Below are 20,154 nucleotides of genomic sequence, written 5' to 3'. Positions count from 1 at the left end.
ACGTGAGAGTCTCTCCCCGTCGGGACCTTGATGCCACTGCGCTCGCGTTGTCCCGCCCGCTCCCTCCTCTCCCTCTCCCTCCCTCTCCCCCCCCTCGCTTAAATTCCCACCTAGCTGTCCCGAATCCTCTCCCCCCCCCCCCCGTCGCAAGCGCTCCCTTGGCACCGCGCCTTCCAACGGCCCGTCTCTTCTTCTCCGTAGTACGGCGTCGACGTGATGGCGCGCGACGCCCACGGGAACACGGCGCTGGCCTACGCCCGGCAGGCCGCCAGCCAGGAGTGCGTCGACGTTCTCCTCCAGTACGGCTGCCCCGACGAGCGCTTCGTCCTCATGGCCACTCCAAACTTGTCCAGGAAGAACAATAACCGGAACAACAGCAGCGGGAGGATGCCCACCATCATCTGAGGAGCTCACTCGGGCATTTCGCTGACCTGAATTACATCCGCAGCCTCATATTCCTCCATCCCCATCACAGCTCTGCTCTGTGAGTCTGGTAACTCTCCTTTTCCCTTTTCCCTTCGGTACACCCCTGTCCCATCCGGAAACGGCGCGTCTGGAGAGCGCGAGGGGATGAGAAGGAGCAAAAAAGGGGCTGCAGAGGAAGCGGTTGGTTTCAGTGACAGCTCTCGAACGGCGGCCACGAGCGGGCGAGAGCACGTGGGTTGAGCAGGACGCACGGCGCGTGGCACCGGGACCGCGGGAGAGCAGTCGTCCCCCGGGGCGGGGGGGACGCAGGCTCCCCGAGCGCGGAGGGAAGGGGCGGAGGGAGAGGCGAGCGAGAGGAGAAGGAAGGAGAGATGGTGACTTTCCGTAACTGACAGTTAAGCACATCAGTACATTTCACCTCTACCAAACGCGACGCCTGGATTTCATTCTCTTCTCTGAAGAGCTTGACGGCATAAATCAGAAGCAAGCACAGAGTTTGTCAGGTTTGAAGCTCCTATGATGGTATGTGTCAAATCAGTTGTAGCTAATCTGTCCGGGGAGAATACTGGCTTCATTACACTTGTATAGTTGAGTTCTTCCAGCATTACCGCTGTTTAATAGAACATGATTAGTCATCACGGAGAAAAAAGCATATTAGCTGAGGAGGTAGTTACATGGCACGCTTCGGTGATTGCTTGGATGTGATTGCAATATTCTTAGAAGCATCATATTATCTCAGACATGTTCTTTCAAGCCCTTGGAGCCCTCCTTTCTAAATTCACTGTCATAATTTAGTATCTGTTTAATTTTTCAGTCCAAAGAGAGGAAATGAGTTGCTGAGTGTTATTTGACTGCAGTCTCCTTGGTGTAAAAACAAAATGGAAAAAATAAATAAGAGTAACTATGAAACACAAAAAGGAATAATGAATACCGCTAAGGAAAAACATTTCAAGTACGTTTAGTGAAATTAATAAACGCATTAAAGGCTAATACTTTTTCAGCCAGCAGAAATAGGTTCTGTCATTTTGCCAAGGTAAATGTGTTGAGTTTTTGGTCACTCCTGTGATGCATTGCCTAACTTATACAGATTTTTGTATTGTGTCTCTAGATGATATGTATGTAAAATCTATTTGAATAAAAAAAAAACATAAATATGCATTGATTATTTTTTTTTTTTTGTACAGAAAATGACATCTCTGTTAATTTATAAACTGTAATGGATGTGAACTAAATAATGTGCAACTAGTTAGGATCTGTGGGTTACAGATCATTGTACATTGAAAATATTCCCAGCAGTGAACTCTTGTTTCCATTGCAAGCCTTTGAGGAACGTATCAGAAGGAGATTATGGCATGTTTGGCATGGGAGAAAAAAAAAAAAAAAAAAAAAAAAAGTATAGAAAGGAAAAAGAGGCTGTTTCTAAGCGCTGTAAATATATTTTACTCCAGAAGTCACGAAGCTTTCACAAGCCAAGACAAAAAGCCCTAGTCTGGCTGTGGGAAGATCAGATTTGATTAAGTTCAGAATTGATAGCCTTCACCGCGGCGGGCAGGGCATGGCTGCGCTTGACTCCCAACTTGGCTGCTTTCTGGAAGAAAAATGGCTTGTGAAAGTAGCCTGGACAGTTCATTTGAATTCCAAGTTTTAATACTTGATTTGATTATTTTGGTATTACCGGGCAGATCCCAGCTTCTCCTGTTTTCCGCAAAGTAGGATTCTGGCACTGGGAAGCAGGCTGTATGGTTTTTGGCAGGCAGAAAAGTGATTTTTTTTTTTTTTTTTTTTTTTTTTTTTTTAAGTGGCATATGGCAATGTGAAGATGGGGGAAGGGTATATCACGGAGAAAGTTGAAAACTCCACTGAATTTGATGGCAAAGGAGCAATTACGTGAAGGCAGTGAGGTGCACACAGCATAGTAATTTGCAAATCGACCTGCTCATATGTATTTCCTAAGCCTTCAGTGGTATTCTTCCTTGGGGCTCTGGATTCCATTTGGCTTGTGTACAAATGGGAGGAGCGTAGCAACTGCTAAAATACATGTGGACAAAATGTGAAGGGAAGAACGTAATCGGGGTATTAAATCAGATAATTACGGATTTGGTGTAAAATCATCACATTTTGGAAGAAAAGCGAGCCTCAAGGCGGAAGCACAAGAATATCGACTGAGCTTTTCCTATTCGGTGGTGTTCTCATTTTGTACTTTGTTACTGTATAGACCTTTGACTATTTGGGGCGGGGGGGGGGCAGGGTACGGAATCTTTCTTCAACCAGCCGAGACTGGCTGCATCAGAGTAAGGCTACAGCTGATTCTCTTCATCCTGGGGTAATTTGATTTTATTTTTTTAACTGAGGAAGGGTGGTTGTTGCAATTGCTACTTCTCCATCATTCCCGTGCAGCTCCCTGATCTTTGGTACTTACGGGTGGTCCTTCAGCGACGGGACGACCCCCCCTAACGTGGAGCTGAAGGGGATGCTGTGAAGCCCGCTGTGTCTTGGTGCTCACGAGCTTTACACCTCTACGGGGGGGGGGGGGACACGCAGCAGGGATTTGGGAATCGCGGCTCGTGGTCCCAGAGGTGCTGTAGCTGCCTGCTGTTCCCCTGGGAGCATCAAGGGCACCTGTATCCGAAAACCAAGTCCAATCTTTCGAAGACCTGGTAGGCAGCTTTGCTGCCGTTAAGTTCTCAATGCGTATCCCATTTCTGAGCTGCGTTTTTTCCCAGTTGAGAATATTTTCTGTACATAATCTAATCTTCTCTTTGGGCCACCTTCCTCTTAGAAAGCTGAGAGTGATGTTTGAGAAACAAAAGCAACCGGGCTGTCATGCAGATTTCGGGTAGAGTAAGCATATACTCCTTTCATGAAAATTTTCTGAAGGCGCAAACATCAAAAAAACGCAGAATATTTTTAGGGGAGGAAATTCCATTGTATTTAGGGAAAATGATATATCCAGGCTAGCCAGCTAATAACCTCATGCTTTAATTAAGCGGTAGCACGGTTGCTTTTAACCTAAACATGGTTTTTTTCCCTTGGAGGAGTAAGCATTGGCAGTACCTGTGTTGGAGTGTCATAGACTATGTGATGACTTCCCCCAGACATTTGGGGGTCTGCAGGGAGGGTACCCAGTTGTGCATGCAGAGGCGATCCCTTCGAGAGGCGGGAGGTCACCCGGCGCCGTCTGTCCATGTCAGGAGAGACCTTCTCTGGCACGACAGCTGGTGATGCCCCAGCCACGGGAGAACAGAGCGAGGGTCCGTGCCCCGCAGGGTGTTGGCTACAGCATCCCCTGCTCAAACCAACGGGCTTGGGTGGATGGCTGTGAGACGTTGTGTGGCACCTTGAGCTAGTGGGACAGGCCACCTGGCGAGGACGTCAGGCCAGCGTAGCCTCCATCCCCTCCTTGCGTGGTGAAGGAGGGGAGGGGAAACCCCTTCCCACCGCAGCGGAGAGCGAGCGTGGAGGAAGTTGCCCGTGGCTGGAACCCAGAGGGGCTTGGCTTTCTGCGTGCTTTCAGGGGGATGCGTTTGCACTTTGCAAAGGATGTTCCTGAAGTCGTCCGGGTGCGGAAGCAGCCGATACATACCGTCACTTGGAGAACCTGCAGGAATCGTTCCCCTTGCTTTCACCCTGTTAACCCGTCCGTTTTCGGTTCTTCGTCTCCCGTTTGGCCCCTCTCGTTGCTTTTATGGGACCCCCTTGCCAAGCTGTTTACGCCCTTTGAGCGTGTTATGAGCAAATTAAAACCAAATTGAGATCAAGTCAGTAAGAAATCCCAGCAGAAACATGTTAGCTAAGGCTGTTTTCTCCATAAATGGAGTCCACGGCTGTGGTTTCCATTGCTCCCCCATTTAACCCTTTTAATCATCCCAGATATCTTTAAATCCCCCTTCCTCTGCACTTTATCCACGACGACTAACACACTATAAGCGAGTCAGCCATTGCTATTAACATCAGCACTTTCCTTCTATTTGTTTTAAGCTAATTGCTGTTGAAGGGTGGAGATGAGTCGGATGTGTCGCACCCAGCATCTGAACCTTGATGTTCCCAGAGTTGAGGGGGGTTTACTTCTCCTCACTATTTATGAAGAAATAAATATCTAGCCTTGGGAAAATTCAGGGTCCTGTCAGTGCAGAGATTTGGCCAAGGCCTCCCAATACCAGATTTCTGATTTCGTTGCTGAAAGGGGGCAGAAGAAGAAAAGCTATTTTTGGAGAACCTTGGCATTTCATAGGGCATAGTGTATAATAACTGTGTAAACGTTAATATTGTTTAATTTGATGTCTTTTCCGCGTCTCCCTAAATTATGTGTGTTAATGCAAAAAGAGATTTAGCTGCATTTGGAGATTTCCCCTGGCCAGAGGAAGCTGAGTAACGTAGGGAGAGGAATAGAGGTGGGAATGCAGATACGGGCTTAGAGATGATCTCCAGCACTGTAATGTAGTATAATTAGATTATATGGGGTTTGGGTACCTTCATCCTTTATATTTGTATGGAGATCGGGAAAAATGAAGTAATTTGTAGTTTCTAGTATAAAGTAGTAATAGTGGAGACAAGCACATTTTTCACAAGGGGGTCCCGAAGGGGCCCTTTCCAAACGTCTCGGGGAGCCGTGTTTGCACCTTAACGAGGGAACAAATGGTCATTGTGGCTGGAGGGCCTCAAGGTGAAGGAGGAGAGAGTCGGGGACCAAACCTGGGGCAGCTTGGCTGGGTAGGAGGCAACTTGCCCATCCTCATCTCATCGTCAGGCATCTTCGTTTCCCGTCCGGTGGCTGCTACGGCGATGCGTACACGGCATCTCTGGCTAGTAGTCTCGGATCCTCAATTCAACATCTCCTTCCATTCTTGGTGATTCTTGGGTAAAATTTATCGTGTAGAAAAACATTTTAGGATGTTCTTGTGTTTGCTGCGGAGCAGAAAAATTTTAAAAAATCCGCTACAGATTAAAGTTCTTTTCAAGGTACAAAACCACTAAACTACCCCAGATTAAAAAGTTCTGCCATGAGTTTTGACTTCTTAAATTCTAAGCTGCAAAAAGAAGGTTGGCTTGAATGGTTTTATTAGAAAATAATCTCCATTTTGAAAAAAATGTAGAGGTAATAGAGCAAGATACCCAAAGCTGTAGGTAGGTAGATTTGTTGTATTATGATATTCTAGGTTTTGGTTTGTTGTTTAGTGTGGGCCAGTTTTTCAAGTAAATATTGGGTGATCTCATCTCATGATAGTTTCCCTTGAGTTGACTGAATCTGTCTCATGTTTTAAAGGGAGGTTTGAAGGGTTTTGGCCAAGATTTTCAGGAGCTGTGAATAGCTCATGTTTTGAGAGGAGGATTGCATGATTTCTGAAAGTAAAAAGTTGGTTTGGGTTTGTTTTGGTTTTTTTTTTTTTTTTTTAGAGACATCTTAAGCCCCAAATCGTTAGCCATGCTTCTGGTCATCTTGGCCCCTCTGTTTCATTTCAGGTGACAGCAATATGTGGGTGAATTAACTCCCATCGTTTACTACCGTTCCCTGAATGCTTGGGGGGTACTTCTGCTTGTGGGTGGATGAAATAAAAATGTCTTTGTGCGTTTCAGCAGTTTTAGCCTCTTCATCTCTATATGTCTGCCTCTCTCCCAAATCCCTGTGGCATATTCAAGCAGTAGCGGTCAGTTCTGTTGACAGGCAGAGCTTCAGCTTTCTCATGGCCATGAACTTTCTGGATGTGTGTTTAGCTTCCAGTACTAAGGATTGACTATTTTGCAGTGCTTCAGAGCTAGTAATTTTTACCTGTGTGCTATGTACAAAATGGGAAGGGGGGGTGGGGGGGGGCGTGGGGATGCTTACAGAGGTCTAATGGCATGCGTTTGGGATGACCATGTTGCTTGCTGGCAGTGAATGCACCATCAGCTCTTTTGTGTATGCCCTGTTTTCCAGAACCGATCAATGTTTTTTTGTTCCTGAGAACCGAAGTAGCTGAAAACGCTTCCCTGGTCCTCTTGAATGACAAGGTGCAGGGAGTAAAACCCCTCGCAGCAGACAACTTGATAGTGTCTGATCCGTGCTGAAGGCAAACCCCAAGCTCATGCAGGACCGAGGAAGGGTTTTGGTGCTGAAGGTGGGTTGCTATTTGGCAACTAGTTCCCAGATCTGGGGATTGAGTTGAGGTGAATCGGTGGATGAAGTGCAGTCAAGGTAGTTTGAGTCCTAAGGTAAAGGCAGTGGATCACATGGAGGTCATTGAGGACACGTGCTTTGCATTTGGTGTGCATATGTGTGCTGATATATGCATATACGCTCTACATACTGCTGTTAGCAACGGTGGAAATGCACGTGCGCACATTTACACGTTAATCAAAATCTATAGCTAGAGCCTGGTTTTCAGTTAGATGTTTCTAAACGGGCAAGTTTCCCAGTTTGACTTGAGACCGGCCATTCCCAAGAGCGCAGGAGACAGGCGCAGGATGGGGAGCACCTGCCCGAGGGATGGAGAGGTGGAGGAATAGGAGGTACAGGCTTGCTGCGGCTCTTGCGAGCCATCAGATGCTCAGGACTCGCACAAAAACCTGCCTCAGAGGTTTTAAAAAAAAAAAAAAAACAAAACAAAACAGCTTCTTCAGACAGCAGCACTCAACTTGAGAAAACTTTTAACTTGGCCACCGGGGCTGAAGCTGGCCCCCTTGCTTGAGAGAAGAAAGCCCAGCTCACCAGCCCTGGGGTGTTATCATGGGAAACACTGGGGAAAGAGATTCTGAAGGTGGAAAGGACAGAGGACTTGCTGCTCGGAAGCGCTTTTTTATATAAATTTGCTTGAAACACAGCTTACTGGCTGAATTTAACTGTGGGACCAGCTTGCTGTCCTCCTGTAGCTGACTCGGCGATGCTTCGGGTCGTGCTGCTGTTTGTGGGGCCGTCGGGGGTGACGCTGCTCAGACGTTTCTGAAGAGCGTTACCTAGGTGGATCCTTCCCCAAGAGCAGCTCTTCATCCCTCCCTCCACATCTTCTTGGCCATTAAGCTCTGGCCCCAAAATTTCCCCAGGAGGGAGCCACAAACCTCGGCTGAAGTGCGGAGGCTTTGCGTGTACTGAGTGCTCCAGGAAAGCTTGACCAAGTGTTGCTCACACCATTTCTAGCCTTGCTTTGGGTTTATATCCTTTCAGGGGAAATCAGTAGAGAGAGGGCGAGAAGGATGTTTGCTGGCACTAGGCAAGGTGTGGTAGGAAACACAGCTGGGCGTGCAGAAATGGTGGGAGCATCTTTCATTTCCCCTTCTTGCATCTAGGACAAATAATTACTTTGAAATGCTGTTGAAAACCCTTCTGAGCGTTTTTTAGGATGTACCCAGGGATTCAACTGGATTCTCCGTTGAATCTACTGAGCTCATTTTGCCAACCCACGGGGAAAATAGGATGTGTCCATCCTCTGAAAGGGAATTTCCTTTGCTCCGGGGGAATACCACGTTTCCAGGGGACCGCATGCATTCGGTCCAGCTTTCTTTTACTATTTAATTGTCAAAAGCATCTTTCACTTGCAGGCAGCTCGCGTCGGTGGGTGCACAGACTGAAGGGTTATTTGGGAGAGGAGCGTCTTTTCAAACACCGGGGACTTGTTTTGTGTAACGGTTGCCTTTGGACTCTGGCTTGGGATCGCCGCGGGCCTGGATCTGCAGCTCCCGCTGCCTTAAACCTCTCGCCTGCAGCAGGGTTTGAGCATATCCCGAATGCTTTGCCCAGCGGCTTCAAGCTGGGGGCGGATGGGCTGCATCGTGACCTCTTTGAAGTCGGAGTTTGGCCCCTGGCGTCAGCCAGGTGGTGATTTGAGGTTCAATCTAGCCGGCACCTTTATTTTGGGAAGCGCCACTGGCACTGCTTGGGAAGCAGATACGTATGCTAGGGTTTTTTTTCTTTATTCCTTAATACCCTGCGACCACCTGCAAAGGCTAGGGTTTAACGTTTGGCCACGTTTAGCCCCAAAGTCTTTCAGATTTTCTGCTTTGTGACGTTTGTCTTTCTGGTTGGGATGGGGAGAAGGGGGAGCCCGGGTGAGTAGGGACACCCGAGACCTCCGCTTAGGGTAGAGGCAGCAGACACCTAGCACACGGCAGGCTTTAGAGCAAGTTTTGGGTTGTTTTTTGTTTTGTTTTGTTTTGTTCTGTTTCTGTAAATAGTAATGTATAAATGATGACAAGACAGTGTGGAAATTATTAAAAAAAAACAATACGTCTTTTGTTGTTGTTTTTATATTACCTCATTCGGCAAGTTTGTTTTACAATGACTCAATGATGCTTTATTTATATTGTTTGTACTGTAATTAAACCGATTGACAAACATTTCACTTTGCCTGTTGTTTCATATGATTTTGGTTTAAGTATGCCAGTTTGTATTATGTTTCCCTTTCCTCTCTCTCCGCATTGAGATTTTTGTGTCAGCTGTACAGTATTCTGAATAATTAAAAAAAAAAAAAAAAGAAAAAAAAGAAAAAAAAGTTGTAAAGTACTGCAGAGAGAGGCTGCTATATTGTATAGGTCTCTTTCTAATAAAGACAAGAAAACTTGTTCGTCGCAGCTTGCCTCTTTGCTTGAGTCTTCATTGCCGTGTTATTGAGATACACCTGCCCTGGCCCCACTTCCTTCTCCTATTAATGATGAGATCCTGTCACTCTTTGCCAGTAATAAAGATGAAGTATTATCCGAGACCTGGGATGTCAGAAGAGCTGGTAATGGTGCAAATTGATAAATTAAAAAGCAATAAGTCAACCTGACCGTAATGGTGTATATCTAAGAGTTCTGAAAGTGCTTATGAACTGAATGACAGATCTCCCAGCAAAAATATGCGAGCTTTCATTAAAAACAGTTATTCTCCCCGAGGAAGAGAGAGTAGTAAATGTTGCACCTTGGCTTTAAGAGTCTCTGGAGGAGATCCAAGGAATTAGGCCAGTAACGGTTACATCTGTATCTGCTAAATTGGTTGAAATGATCATTTAAAATAAGAATAATAAAACATCTTTAAGGTCATGATATGGTATGGTCTAATCACTTCTTTGAAGGAAAATCATGGCTCTCTATTAGGCTTCTCTGAGCAAGTCATTTAAAGCCCCGAACAATGGGCAACTGATTGACATTTATTTTCATTTTTAACGGTCCTGGCCCAAGTACATCACAAGAAGAAATCAGGAATCTAAGTAGGCCCAAGGAGAAGACAAAATATTGCCCTGATGCGGAAGGTTGAGGGATGAGATGGAGAGGGAAGCAGGAGGTGATGGTTTTTCACCCGAGCAGACTGGTAGCTAGCCACAGGCCAAAAAGGTCCCTGCCAGGACCACTGTGTCGCGACGGGTTGGCGGTACGGTTGGCGGTATCGGTGGCTGCCGAAAAACTGCACGAGGCCAAGAGAGCTATGTGGTGTCAAGGTAGGTACGTAGAGAATAGCAGATAAAATTCAGTAAATGTGCATTGATGGGGGAAAAAAAAAAAAAAACGGGAGATGACTTGAATAACGTGCCCTGGGGTGAAGAAGGAGGTGCAAGATTTTAAGATCTATAAGGGCACCGCGGAGCGAGGCAACCAATGCTACGGTTTCGCCATCTATGCTTGTCCCATCTTATAAAAGACACAGAGAAATTAGGGATGTTCAGAAATGAGTAGAGCTACGAAGAAGTGGAAAAAGTGGGGAATTTCCCTCGAAAAGAGACACAAAGAGGGGGATGTGATAGCCATAGGGAAGCAGTGGGGAAGCAGCAGATTGGGGATGTCTCTTCTGGTTTTGCACCCAACACAGTGCATGGGCTGATAACCAAAGGGCAGCATGGTCAAAGCCACTAGCAAGATGGATGGGATCTCCAAAGCATGACGGGACTGGAGATCTTGCTGCAGCGGGATTTTCCTCAGGAGATGACCTGGCCAAGGTTGGAAAGGTGAGCTTGCATCTTCATGGACTCAAAGGGACTGCCTGCAGTATGGGCTTGGGGTTTTTTTTTTTTTGGTTTTATTTTTTACATCTGCTTATGTCTTGGCCTAAAGTTGTTCATTCTTCAGGTTATTGCCCATCCCATCGGGTCTCCCACCTGCAGGGAGCTGTCGGTTCTGTCCTGTCTGATGGGGATTTGCTTGGGGTTTGAGGGAGGTTTTCTCTTTCCTTTTCTGCTCATCAATTCTCTAAGTGCTCCAGGGAGCCTGTAGCAGCACCGTGGGGGATGGAAAACTACAGGACTGCTTGTGGAGTTATTTTTTTTTTTTTACTTTTTGGGGGGTCTACATCACTGTTTTGTCATGCAGCAACTGTATGCCTTTGTTCTTGCAAGCATTTCCCACCCTGTTTAACCCCATCATGCGCCCAACCAGCACCAAAGCAGGAGGTGGGTGCTTTGTGTTGTCCCCTTCTGGGTTTGAAATGTGAACTTCAAACGTGGGAGAGCTTGTTTTGGATTCCCCCTGGGTGTAAAGCTATAGTAGTGCTTTTTTTAGGAATCATCCGTCCCTCCTCTCCTTTGCCCTCCTAAAGGCGTTTGGGGTTTGATTTTGTGATGGGCACGGCTGGCTGCTCACTGTCTCTAACAACCCTCCTACGACCTGGCTTCTCCTGGAAGGTCCTGGTGCCCAGGGATGGTGGAGCAAATTTAAGGATGTCCTTCAGGGCCACACCACATTTCTCACCTACCCCACGCCCACCCCCGCGTACCCCTGAAATGCTCTCAGCTGGTGGCATTCACAGATGCCTAGGAAAAAATGAAAATATCCTACTGCAAAGCAACAGGGGTCAGAAAGAGTTTTGGAAGGAAAATTACTGATTCCCATAATGAGAGTAAGGGGAAAACCCCCTTTTTTACTTTTTTTTTCTTCCTTTTTTCTTTTTTTTTTTTTTTTTTTATATATATATAAGAAAAAAACAATTTACTGTAAAGCCTAAACTGTTGCTCTGCCATAAGGCCTTGCCGTGCATTTCCACCCTCACCTACAAAGAATTAGCTTTGATGGATGCTGGGAGCACCAGCTCAAGAAACCTGCTCTGGAGCCCAGAAGGCGCTTGCTCCATAGGTACCACATGCTTTTTAGGCCTCATTCAAAATCATTCCCTTGGCAGTCTTGCTGTTTCTCATTTGTTCTTCAACACAAATCTAAACTGGTATGAAGGGAGCGATGGGACTGAGGATAGCACGCGCGGCGGTCGCATGCAATGTGATGGTTAACAGCTTGGTTTCTCAGGAGAGAGCCAAGCTCACCCAAATTCAGCTGTTTTCATAAACAAAAGAAAACATTTTATGCTTCGTAAATATCAGGTAAGAGTAGCCTTAAAGAGCCAAGTCAAAGGTCCACCCGCACCAAGACTTTTTCTCCACCTGTGGCCAAAAGCCAATGCTGGAGGAGAGTGTAAAATCAAATTACATGGGCTTTTTGCTGTGTATTTCCCCAGCCTGTAACTGTTTAAAATTTAGGGACTTCTGAGCCCCCTGTTTTCGGTGACTTTAGTAATCAATCCTCAGTGGATTTCTCTTCCATCAATTTGGCCGATCCCCTGGATCTCTCGAAAGCTTTGAGCACCCACAGCATCCCGCATCGAGGAGTTCCTCGGCTGAACTGCAACGCTGATGTGAAGAACCACCAGCATCTTCCTCCCCGCTCCCCTCCTCCCGGTGCACGGCCCAGGGGAGGAAGGCTGGCAGCAGGACCCCCTGGTTCGGAGCAGCTTGGCCCAACTGGGCCTCCTGAGCCCTTCCCAGGGCCAGCGCACGTGGCTCATGGCCCAGACTCGCTCCGTGACTTGGTGGCAGGAGGTGCAAGTGGCGTCCAGAGATGCTGCTCAGAAACTTGACCTTACCCTGACTCTGAACTGAGGCAGGTGAAGGAGAAGCAGGCAGTGTAGGTTTTCCCCGGTAGAGCATTACAATTCCCACCCGAACGATGCCCAGAACGTGACCGTGGAGAATCGTGGAATCATTTAGGTTGGAAAAGACTTACAAGATCATCAAGCCCAACCATCAAAAGAGAGCACAGACTGCAGGAGTTACCTGGAGGGCGTATTAGAGGAACGTGGTTACTCCTGGTGAAACCACTAAATGTGCAGTGAGAAACCCACAAACCGGCGCCAGGACTGGGAAACCCACCAGGCAGCCGTTTATCTCGCCTGACGTCCAGTAAAGCCCTTAATTGGCCAATAAATGCGGTCACAGCAACCACGCTCGACGCGCAGCGCCACTGCCAGCAATTAGCACTTATTTATTTGCATTCTGCCCCCACCGATCTCCGCTCCCTGACTTCCAGATCTGTTTGTTTTTAAGCCAGGGAGAGTCCTTGCCTTTTGCCAAAGAGAGAATGAGAAGAGCTAAAGCGGCGGAAGATAAAAAGGCGATGCTGTGCCGTGGGGCAGGGGGGATGGAGGGATGCGGAGCTGCAAAACCACCTGCAGGTCTTTCCTGTTCCTCGGGGATTAACGCTGGGCTCCTAGGGAACATAACGTGCCCGGGGTTTGCTCAAGCCTTTTAAGAAATGGCTTGGCACTGGTGCTGCCGACGCTGAGGGCTGCTTGTTGCTCGGCCAAAGAGAATCTCCTGATCACCTTTTGCATTAGAAAAATAATCACTTATTGTCATTTGGGTGCGGGAGCAAACGATCCACACGGTTTTGGAGGATGAGTGGAAATCAAAGGGCCAGGTATTTCCATCTAATGAAGCAAGGGCTGGGATCCCCAGCGGCCTCGAGCTGCCAGAGCCGGAGGAAGGATGAGATCAAGAGAAAAGCAAATGCCTGATGCCCACTGGCAACTGCCAAGATAAGGGGGCTGCAGCCGGAGGGAGCAAGGGGGTCCCCGAATGCCAAAACGCTGCGTCCTGCAATGCTGACAGCAACAGATGGGTACATGTCTTGAAATCCTGCCTCTGCTTTGCGCCGGCCGGGGGAGGTTGCATCTACTTCACAAGCAAAAAGAAATCCCCGAGAGCCCGTGGCCTCTGCAACAGGATGAAGATGTCCATCAGCATTTTGGTGCAGGTCCCCAGGTGCCGGCTGGGTGCGGGAGGGAAAAGCCGGAGCAAGGTGTCAGAGCTGCACATTGCTGTGGGGAAGGGAGGGAAGCAGCCTGGCCCAGCCCAAAAGAAATAAAAATAAAAAAATAAATAAAAAATACCACCCCCCCCCCCCAGCCCTGTGTTTACCCTTCCGAATGGGCTGTCTTTGGAGGCATTCTGCAGTTTCTGGGAGTTTGTGGACTGGAAAGGGATTGTGCTGCCAAGCAGCTTGGTGACTGAGGCAAAATGGGGCAATCCCCCCCCCCCAGCCCCCAGCATGGGGGGCAGGAGCCGGGGCGAGCGTGGGGGCACTGAAGGCTGTCGGGAATGGCCCCGGAGAGGTGAGCCTCTCCGAATGCTGCTGAGGAAAGCGGATTTCAGGACAACCTTTTTTCCCACCCGCAGCACGCTCCTTTCCTCCTCCTCTTCCTCCTCCTCCTCCCCACCAGAGATGCAGCATCTACAGCTCCCGCTCTGCAGATCCAACTTGTAATGGCCGGGCTGATTGACTGCAGATTTCCCTGTAACTGAGCTTAATTAGCAAGCTAATCAGGTCTGGAGATGGTTCCAATTTATTTATTGGCTGATGGCTGCCACTAATCGGCCTGGCCAGTTAATACTGGCAGTGCTGAGGTTTGTGCCAAGGGAACAAATATATCAGGATTTCACCCTTTCCAGCGCTCAGAGCTGGTAAAATTTGCCCGGTGAGCACCTGAGGTCGGATGCAGGCAGGGTGGTACCCGCAGCATCCCCTCCCCACGGGGTGAGGGAGGGTCCGAGCACCGTGCCCAGCTCCGGCTCACCGGGAGGGTGACACTTGCAGACACAGAAGAGAAAAGGGGCATGTTCTGCCCTTTGCACGCCGGCAGCGTGACAGAACTCAAACACCCAAAATAGTCCCTGTGGCAGGGACAAGGTGTCCAAAGGCAGTGTCGTGCGTGGGTCACCTCTTTTGAAGGTGACTCAGAGCAAGCCTCTTACAACTTGTGCTTCTTAGTTCCTTCCAGCTGCGCTAAGGCGATATAAAAGAGAATTTTATTTTGCCATTTTTTTTTTTTTTTTAACGGGGGGGGGGGGAATTCTTCTATATTTTTTTTTTTTTTCCCCCCTGTAATTACCAGGAAAGCAGCATTAGTGTTCCCTGGGTTTGCTGGAGCATCTCTGAGCTGATGCGGGACGTCTCTTGAGTGGAGGCGAGGAGAAAGGGCAGTGCTGGTGCTGTGGCAGAGCCTGCCTCTCTCCCAGGCGTTGGTGAGCTGGGGAAACAGGACTTGGTAATTAAAGCATGGTGGAAAGGTCCCTTCCCTTGGCTCCTGCCCCTCCAGAAGTCTCGCCAGGCTCTGGATGTGGGGCAGGGACACGTGTGTGGGATGGCACCAAGCAAAAGAAGGGAGAATGGGATTTCTACACCTTCATTCCCTGCTGTAGAGAGGAACCCAAGGGAAGGGAGACAGGAGGAAAGGGGAGAAGTGGCAAAACAGCTGGAGAAGGCATTTGCTATGGCAAAAACCCACACTTGGCCAAAGCGTCTCTTCCCCGAAGGCATCCAGCCCCAAGCTGAAAGCCCCAGGGGCTGGACAGACCCTCCCCCAATCCTTCTTCAATGGTCCTCCATATTTTAAAGAAAGAAAAAAAAAAAAAAAAAAAAAAAAAAAAAAGCCTTGCTTCTAATCTGAATCTGCCTGGCTTGAGCTGCTGGCATCGATTCTCACGCTGCCATCCTCCTGTTGATTCAAGAGCCCTTTAGTGCCAGTATTTTCTCCCCGTGGCGGCACTTACGGACAATAATCAAGTCATTTCTCAGCCTCCTCTCTCTGATAAGCCAGGAGGTGGGTGGGTGTCAGAGCACCAGGCGTTTTGAGGGGCTGCAGGCCCCCTCCAGCCCCTGGCACCCTGGGGACGAGGGGTGACAATCCCAGCGTGGGACGTCCCAAGGTGCCCGCTGGAGCATCCTTCGGGGGGAGGGGGGCGGGTTGCAGGGCATCCCACCCTGGGGTTTTGGGGTGATGGAGCCGGTCGGTGCCAGGCAGGGAGATGGGGGATCCTGAGCTGAAGGGAGGCTGAAAGCCCCGATGCAGGTGATGCTCGTGGGTCTGGGGGAGAGGAGGCAGGCGGGCGGGTTTCGTGGCTGCAGCTCTGGAATCTCTTGCTGGAGAGGGTTATTAGAGGGAGTAATTGGGATCACCTTACTTTACAAATGTTACTTTGCAGAATGAGACAGGAAGACAGATCGATCTCAACTATTATTCATTAAGGAAAGTCCTTTATAAATCCCAAATTAACAATTTCTCTTAGAGAGAGACTTCCTATTGCCCTTCTTTTGCGGGAACTTATTGCTGCTTTGGAAATGGGGAAATATGAAAATAATTGGGGAGGGGGAGAAATAGCAGTCATGGGCTTAAGAAGCCGAGCATCTGTTTAAAAAAAAAATACAGATGTGTGTCTTAAAAATGACCATTACCCTAATTCAGAAAGGCAATGTTTTTGATAGATACTATTAGACCACGGCCATAACGACGTTCATAAAAGCCCAAGTGGCTTCTTAGCAATGAACAGGCTATTTGTAAATGTTCGGTGCTCGATGGCGTATCTGCAAGCGGTGATGGTTTGCAGAAGGTCTTTGCTGTCATCCGTCCTCTCCCTGTGAGGAGATGAATGCCGATTTGGGGGGGGTGGGGTGGACCAGAAAGCTGCCGTTACTGGTGCCAGTTGGACTGGGTAACTCTTTGCACTGGTCCTTGCCGTTGGGGCTGCACATTGTTTTAATTATTTGGGGTACATTGCTGCATACTGGGGGTCTGTCTTGGTGTTTGGAGGGGAAGAGAGAAATTCAACCCAAATCCTCTTGATGTCTTGGGCAAAAAACACTAAGAAAAAGATGCTTTTATTTTCATTTTAAGCAGTGGGAAAAACAGTTGTTTCTACTTAAAACCTTTTAGGTGCCTTCCAGCTTTGGTGCAGAGCCTTGAAATTTGGCAGGAGGGTGAGCTGGTAATTTTAATGTAGGGCTTTGGGGGGGGGCTGTGTATTTCACAGGATGCATTACCCCCAGCCACTAAATTTGGGGTGTTGGGACATGCCCTGAGGATACTTCTGGGATGTGCGCAAGAGGGTTTTGAGTAAGGAGATGTAGCCATCGCCCGAAGAAGTCGGCTGGTTCACTCCGAGTCGAGGTTGCCAGCAAAAAAAAAAAAAAAAAATGCAATTACTTGATTCATGTAACCATGCCCATGGCTTCTTTTAGCTGTTCTGGGAACAGCAGCAAGGAAGGCAGACGTCTCTCAAAGGGATTTTGGGGGCCATACCCCCATTTTCCCCCATCATTTCTGAGTTCAGATGCTTTTGCAGCAAGAATAGACATCTCGAACAGGACCGCAAGCGGAGGGAGAACAGCAAAGCTTTTTATTTAGGCTCAGGCGGATGCAGTTCTTGTCACCCCAGACAGTATCAGGATACGTTACCTTTAAAAAAAAAAAAAAACAATTGGGATCACTGCTAATGCCCCTTTTTGGGAGGCCAGTTTGGGGGTATTGGTACCTTTCAGAGTAGCCTGGGGGTGTGCAGAGGGAAGAGCTCCAGGCACTTGGCAGCACACATTCACCCCGTGAGCTCCAGCTCCGCGCTGTTGAGAACACGCTCCTAGAAAATTATAAATGGGAGTCCCCGGTTTGTCTTTTGCTCTGTTAATTAATACGATTTGAGCATTAAAACTGCTCCCCCGGAGTCGGCGATAGGCCCTTTGCCACTAATTCAGGCCCCTTGCCACTAATTCAGTCATCCCGGCAGGTCAGCGTAAACACCCCATATTTTACTGCCATTTTTAGATTATTCCCCTGCCTTGTAATTATTTTCCCGGGGGACGGCGGGGGATTAATTCCAGGCGCCCGCTCCTCCGCAGATGGTGGCGTGCCATAGCACCGAGGCGAGGCAGAGCAGCCCCTGGCAGCGGATAACGCCGCCGATTCGAGGTCCGTTCACCCGCTGACGAGGAAAACGTCGTTAAGCCGGGTCGGCGCTCCTCTCCCTCCGCTCCTTTTTATAAATAAAAGGGAAGGAAAGGACACGCTGCTGGGTCAGCGACGCGGTCCTCCGGGCATCGGCGGGGGAGATGATGGCAGCGTCGGGGGGCCCAGCCCCCCGTGGGTACCAGGGGGGCCCGTGGGCACCCGGAGCGTGGGCAGCCCTCGCTCAGGCTTCGGTCCGGCATCGCGGCTGAGGCTCTTTATTCCCCGGGGGGGGGTTTTTTTCCACACCAGGTTGTTTGTAGAAGGAGGGCCAGGAGGCTGCGTGCCCCACGGCAAGAAGCTTTAGGGGTTGCCCTTATGAAAAGGAGGGAGAATCGTTTCGCTGATAGCTAAAATATCCCTTTCTATATGATTTATCTGTATGACTTAATCTCTCCGCCGGGGCTGGGAGTCAGAGCACCTGCGAGACTGAGAAAACGCTGTGTTTTGCTTTGGGGCTGAGGTGCCGGGAGCTAAAGCTGAGGTTTTAAATCCACGTGGCTCCCAAAAAAAAAAAAAAAAAAATAGAAAATAGCCTCCGTCCGTCCTTCCTTCCTCCATCAGGCCTGCTTGGAAAGGCGGCCTTCCGCTTCTCCTCTTCTCAGGCTGAGCCCCGGGGAAAGTTGGGCGAGTAAGTTCACTGAGCCGGAGGGAGGGCGGCACAGATCGATTGGCGAGTTTAATAGGATCAGGTCAGTGTAATCCTGTTTTAGCCATTGTAATTCAGGCAGCCAAGGAGACCTCAAACTATAGGGGAAGGGGCTTTTAAAACCTCAGCGGTCCTGCCACAAAGCCAGAGGCTGGGGCCGGGACAAAAGCGGGAGAGAGGATGAAGTGGCTTGAAATAAATAGATTAAGGCTCTCTATGGGCCAGGCGTAGCGGGAGGGAGAAAAGAGCAAGCAAGGGGCGGGCGAGCATCCCGCGGCGGCGGGGAGGGGGACGGGAAGGGACCTCGCACCCCCCGAGGGATGCGGGGTGGCTGGGCAGAGCATCCCCCTTCCCGCCGTGGGGCGGCTGGTTTGGGGCGTGGGGTGAGTTTCTTCCCACCCCCCCCACCCCCCCCCCTCCCCAAGCCCCGCGCGTGTTTCCGAAGGGTTGGGATAGGCAATCAATTTTTATGATGCGATTTATAATTCATACAGGTTGTCTTCGTACATATGGTGTTGCTTTTGTGTGTCAGGGTGCCGGGTGCTTTATGACGGTGACGGCGGGAATTTGCATTGGCGGTTGCTTACCGGCCTCATCGCTCCCCTCCTCGCGGATGAAGATTGATAACGGCCCTGTGGAAGGGGCCCGATCCTGGAGGAGAGGACAGCGAGCCCGGAGGGGGTGGGTGTCTCTTGCAGGGGGTAACTTGCACCCATTTGGGGAACAGGGGAGATGCTCAGTCCTTGGCGGGGAGGGGGGTTATTCCCAGCAGGGGTGCCGACCCCCCTCACCCATCTCTCCAGATATTGGGGTCGGCCCCACTCTGGGGGATGCTCGGCAGGAGAAGGCCCCCTCCAAAACTGGGGATAACCCCAACGGGGGCCTGGCACCCCCTGCCCAGGCACAAAGGGATCCTTGTCCAGCTGCATCCCCGGGGGCAGGAGGGGCAGGTAAAAGGCACAAAGCCTGGCCAGCCCCAGCTGAAATAATTAAACCAATTAAGCCAATACAAACAGAAACAAGGCTGAAGGCAGAGCTGCCCCCTCCGAGGAAGTGTGTGTGGGGAGGGGGTGCTGCAGCTGGAGCGCCCGCCCCGAGATGCGCTGAGTTTGTCCGGTCTCTGCGGCAGCCCTGGCACACGGTGAGCTTGCCGGGTCGCTGCAGCGAGGGGGTAAGAGGGGGGAACGATTTAAAAGCTGTGATGTCTTATTTAAGAGCGAGGCGGTGCGCTCCTTGCCCCGCCGGAGGGGGGGTTGCCTCCTCCAGCCACTGCATCCCGGTGCTGCTGAACAGCAGTGGCTTGAAAAATATGTATCTACATTTATATATATATACATATATATAAGGGGTTTCCTAAGGCAGGCTGGAGGCGAGGCGGAGAGGGGCAGACAGCTTTCCTTCCCCTCCGACTTTGGGCTGCCGCGAAGCGGGCCGGCGTTTCTGCTGCGCTCCCCGAGCAGTGCAATTATTTGATCTGCAGATGTAAGAGGAATTTATTGTAACAACAAATATAGTGATGTCAAAACCCAACCTTGGATTAAAGCCGGCAGCCAAAGGGGAAGTGTATTAATTTCAAACAGCATCAGAGGCCAGTGCCTATTAGGACGAGCTATTCTTCAGACCCCCCCATCAGAATTAATCATTGGGAGTTAATTTGAAGCTCAGACAAGTTGCTGTTAATTTAGTGCAGGGAGGACGGGATGGAATAAAAAGCTGAGGTGCTGGCCGGGCCTCCTGGGTCTCATTAATCAGCGAGCTGAGACGGCCTGGCTTGATTACAATTTGCAAAAAAATTCATTAGAGCCTGGGCGATTGACAATTTTTCTCTCTGCCTGTGATCTGACTCATTAGGCAGCCAAATGAAAGCCATGATGATGGTGATGATGACAGCTATCAACCCCCTCGCTTGTTTATCTCCTTCTCCTCCGGCCCCCGGCCCGGGGCTCCCCCCTCCAGCCCCGAAGCCCCGCTCCTGGGCAAGGGGAGGGGGGTGATGGGGGACCCCAACCCACAGAGTAAATAACTTTCCTGTGCCTGGGGCAGATGCTGGCTTGTGGAGGGAGGGCTGCCCCGAGGGGGGGGAAGACACACACACACA

At 49.6% G+C, this 20,154-nt stretch overlaps 1 protein-coding gene across 13 annotated transcripts in view; it reads left to right on the top strand.

Moving 5' to 3' along the window:
* AGAP1 (ArfGAP with GTPase domain, ankyrin repeat and PH domain 1) overlaps positions 1-8,967 on the top strand; it is a 390,393-nt gene extending 381,426 nt beyond the window's left edge. For all 13 annotated transcript variants that reach the window (XM_042784244.1, XM_042784242.1, XM_042784241.1 and 10 more), the window contains one exon: positions 202-8,967. In XM_042784244.1, the coding sequence (XP_042640178.1) occupies positions 202-405 (204 nt within the window). In that variant the 3' untranslated portion in view covers positions 406-8,967. The remainder of the gene's footprint in view (positions 1-201) is intronic.
* The last annotated feature ends 11,187 nt before the right edge of the window (positions 8,968-20,154 follow it).

This window comes from Tyto alba, unplaced genomic scaffold (assembly GCF_018691265.1).
Source record: "Tyto alba isolate M040663 unplaced genomic scaffold, T.alba_DEE_v4.0 Super-Scaffold_7, whole genome shotgun sequence".
Lineage (NCBI taxonomy): Eukaryota > Metazoa > Chordata > Aves > Strigiformes > Tytonidae > Tyto > Tyto alba.
Note: the sequence above shows the minus strand (reverse complement) of the source record. Positions and strands in the feature narration are given on the sequence as shown.